Source organism: Colobus angolensis, unplaced genomic scaffold (genome assembly GCF_000951035.1).
Source record: "Colobus angolensis palliatus isolate OR3802 unplaced genomic scaffold, Cang.pa_1.0 Scaffold24, whole genome shotgun sequence".
In the NCBI taxonomy this organism is placed as follows: Eukaryota; Metazoa; Chordata; class Mammalia; order Primates; family Cercopithecidae; genus Colobus; species Colobus angolensis.
In genome coordinates, this window is record NW_012115599.1 from 11,940,944 (window position 1) to 11,943,928 (window position 2,985).

Consider the following 2,985-nt stretch of genomic DNA (forward strand, 5'->3'; position numbering starts at 1 on the left):
GGCGGGGCGGGGCGGAGCTGATGGAGGGGCGGATCCGCCGTTGCCCACCCCAACCCTCTCCCTTTCTTCATCACTCCCTAAAGTAGTGGAATGGAGTGAATGTCAGGGGTCCTGTTGTACTGGAGGACCCGCGCTGTATTTAAGCTGACGGCATGTTGCTTGTTATGGACTTCACCATAGAATTTGACCACAATTTATCACCCCACTTAGCTTCACCTCTTCCACAGGCCAAAAACTGCCATCATTTGGGTTTCAGTCCTCTCCAGAAATAGTATTTGATATACAAACATCCGTGAGAATGAGGTCACAGTAAAACCTAACACCGTCAATATGGCCAAAGACTTTCTTCTGAATTTCCTCCCAAAGACCAAGCAGTAGCCTTGCTCTGGGTCGTTTATAGGGGGCCAGGTGTGGCTCCACCTCCTAGGGTTCAGTTTAAGGAAGTCCGCTGGAGGAGGCAGGCTTCCAGCCAAGGGTGGGATCACTGCAAAGGGTAGGAAATAAGGCAGAAGAGTCCCACAGTGCCTCCTAAACCTTGCTTTGGGGGCCAGCTTGTATTTCCCATCCCAGCTTCTGCTGCCACATACATCCATCATTCAGGAAATGTTTACTGAACACCTAGGGACTGGGGATACTGGGAACAAAACAAAGATCCTGGCCCTCATTGTCACTCCTGGGGAGAGACGGAAAGCTAATTAAACAGTTTTTGTGGTAAGTGTTCAAAAAGAACATAGCACCGACAGATAGCACAAAGTGCTTTTAAATAGGGTGGTCAGGCAAGATGAATGTGAAGATGAGGTTGGCAAGCCAGATAGAAGTCTGTGAGAAGACCATTTCAGTCCTGCCTGGAGGGACGGAGGGGCTCTGGGGCAAAAGCATGGCTACAGCAGAGGGCAATTGCTGGATAGTAATAGGAGTTGAGATCAGAGGGGAACCAGGTCAGATCTTAAGAGGCCTGAGGTCATAGAAGGGACTTGGGCTTTCACTCTGAATAGTATGGAAAGCCATGGGAGTATCTTGAGCTTGATCTGATCTCCATTTGAGCCAAAATGAGTTCAAGGGAGCTGTCAGGAAAGACTAGTGATATTTATTAGATAATGGCTGCTTTGCAAATGCCAAAATAGCAAGAAAGAAGTTTCTTCCAGACATCTTCTGTTTCAGGTAAGCAGCTCTAACTTTACAGGGGATGTTTTGGGTCTTCGAATGACAAGCTGTTGGAGGAGTGGGACCTGATGCATAGCAGGCAGGGTCAAGAATGCTAAACAGCCTGCAATACCCTGTGCATCCTCACCTACAGCTTTACTCTGAGTGGCTGTGGCTCCCACCCACCAAGGTCTGTATTCTAGTCACCTGAAAGGGAACAGAGAGGAAAAATTCTTAACATGGCTCAAGGACCCTGGTGGATCCGAGTCCCTTTCACAAGATTCATGAGGTTATTACTATTTTCATAATGCAAAAATGCACCATGAAGTTTTCCAGAAGCTAAGTGACAGGTAATATTGCAACAGATTGAATGCAGAAGCAGCCTTATTGCCCTTGGCAGTGGGACTGGGGTATGAGCAGACCACTCTTCAGACACCAGCAACGATAGCTTAGGTGCATTTTATTGGTTTTCTTTCAGAGTCATTCTACAAAAGAACAAAGTTAAAAACCAAGGCCCTGGCAAGAGGATTTGAACCTTCCTCATTCCAGGAGCCCTCCCCTGTTCCTCCATATCCCCAACTGTGTCACTGCTGCAGTTCATGGGGGTGGAGGGCTTGCTACTTTTGCCCCCCCACCAAACCCAAAAGGGAAAGACCTACCACCTAGAAACTCCTTCCCCTCACCCCAATTTCCCTCAAGTTGATCCTGGTTACAGAAGGCCATGGTAAGAACTGTTGGGATCCTGCAGGAGTTCTGAACCCCAGAAGGTCATGGCCAGGGCACCGTCTGTGAAGAGCACATTGTCCTCTGGCTCAGCACCCCTTAGGAACAATGTTGGACTCAGCACCTGGGAGTAGAGAGAAAAATCAGTGAAAACTCATCAACTTCAACACCAGCTGCCCCAGAAATTGAGGAACTCAAGACTCATATATAAGGTTGGACAGGCTGTACACAGCACAAAGGTGCCACATCTAAGTAGGCACCATATTCGCATGATAGACACCATCCATAGGTTTTATATTTATCACAAACATTTATTAGAAGCCATGAGCAGTAGCCTCCCCTGCCCCATACCCCTGCAGTTACCACCTCACTCCCAGAGGCCAGTTGCACTCTCTCAGGCCAGGGAGGACCGGAGGTCAGGGCCTTAGCTGGGAGCTGGTGCAGGTAGATACACTCAGATTTGAAGGGGCAGCGGCCATTCCCTCGCACGAAGAACCGGCATCGGATCTGGCTATGAGAGAGAAGATGACCATCGCCTTCAAGACGATGTTACCCCAAGAACAAGGGGCACTCGAGGCTGACACATAAGTTTGGGCAGGCTGTACACAGCACGAAAGCCCCACACCTAAGCGGACACAACTAGCATCTTAGTGTAGCTTTTACATTTATTCAATCTTCCAGCAGATGGCAGTAAAGCATCTTAAGGGGCCCCTTTCTGTAATTCTCAGTCTCCGTTTGGGCCAGCAATAACAGTGACCCTGGGAACCTCCTTTCATTTTTCTGGGTTTTTTCGTTTGTTTTTGGGGTTTTTGTTTGTTTGTTTGAGACGGAGTCTTGCTCTCTCACCCAGGCTGGAGTGCAGTGGCGCAATCTCGGCTCATTGCAACCTCTGCCTCTTGGGTTCAAGCAATTCTCCTGTTTCAGCCTCCCAAGTAGCTGGGACTACAGGTGCCTGCCACCACATGTGGCTAATTTTCATATTTTTAGTAGAGATGGGGGTTTCACAATATTGGCCATGCTGGTCTTGAACTCCTGACTTCAGGTTATCCAACCATCTTGGCCTCCCAAAGTGCTGAGATTCCAGGTGTGAGCCACTGTGCCCCCAATTTTTTTTTTTTT

General features: G+C 48.5%; 1 protein-coding gene across 1 annotated transcript in view; it reads right to left on the minus strand.

Annotated features, from left to right (window-relative positions):
* Window positions 1-2,985, minus strand: part of FANCE (Fanconi anemia, complementation group E) — a 22,703-nt gene that overhangs the window by 12,365 nt on the left and 7,353 nt on the right. Inside the window, exons 6-7 of the mRNA XM_011945524.1 lie at window positions 2,218-2,377; window positions 1,857-1,990 (exon numbers count right to left, since the gene is read on the minus strand). Coding sequence (XP_011800914.1) covers window positions 1,857-1,990; window positions 2,218-2,377 — 294 coding nt within the window. The remainder of the gene's footprint in view (window positions 1-1,856; window positions 1,991-2,217; window positions 2,378-2,985) is intronic.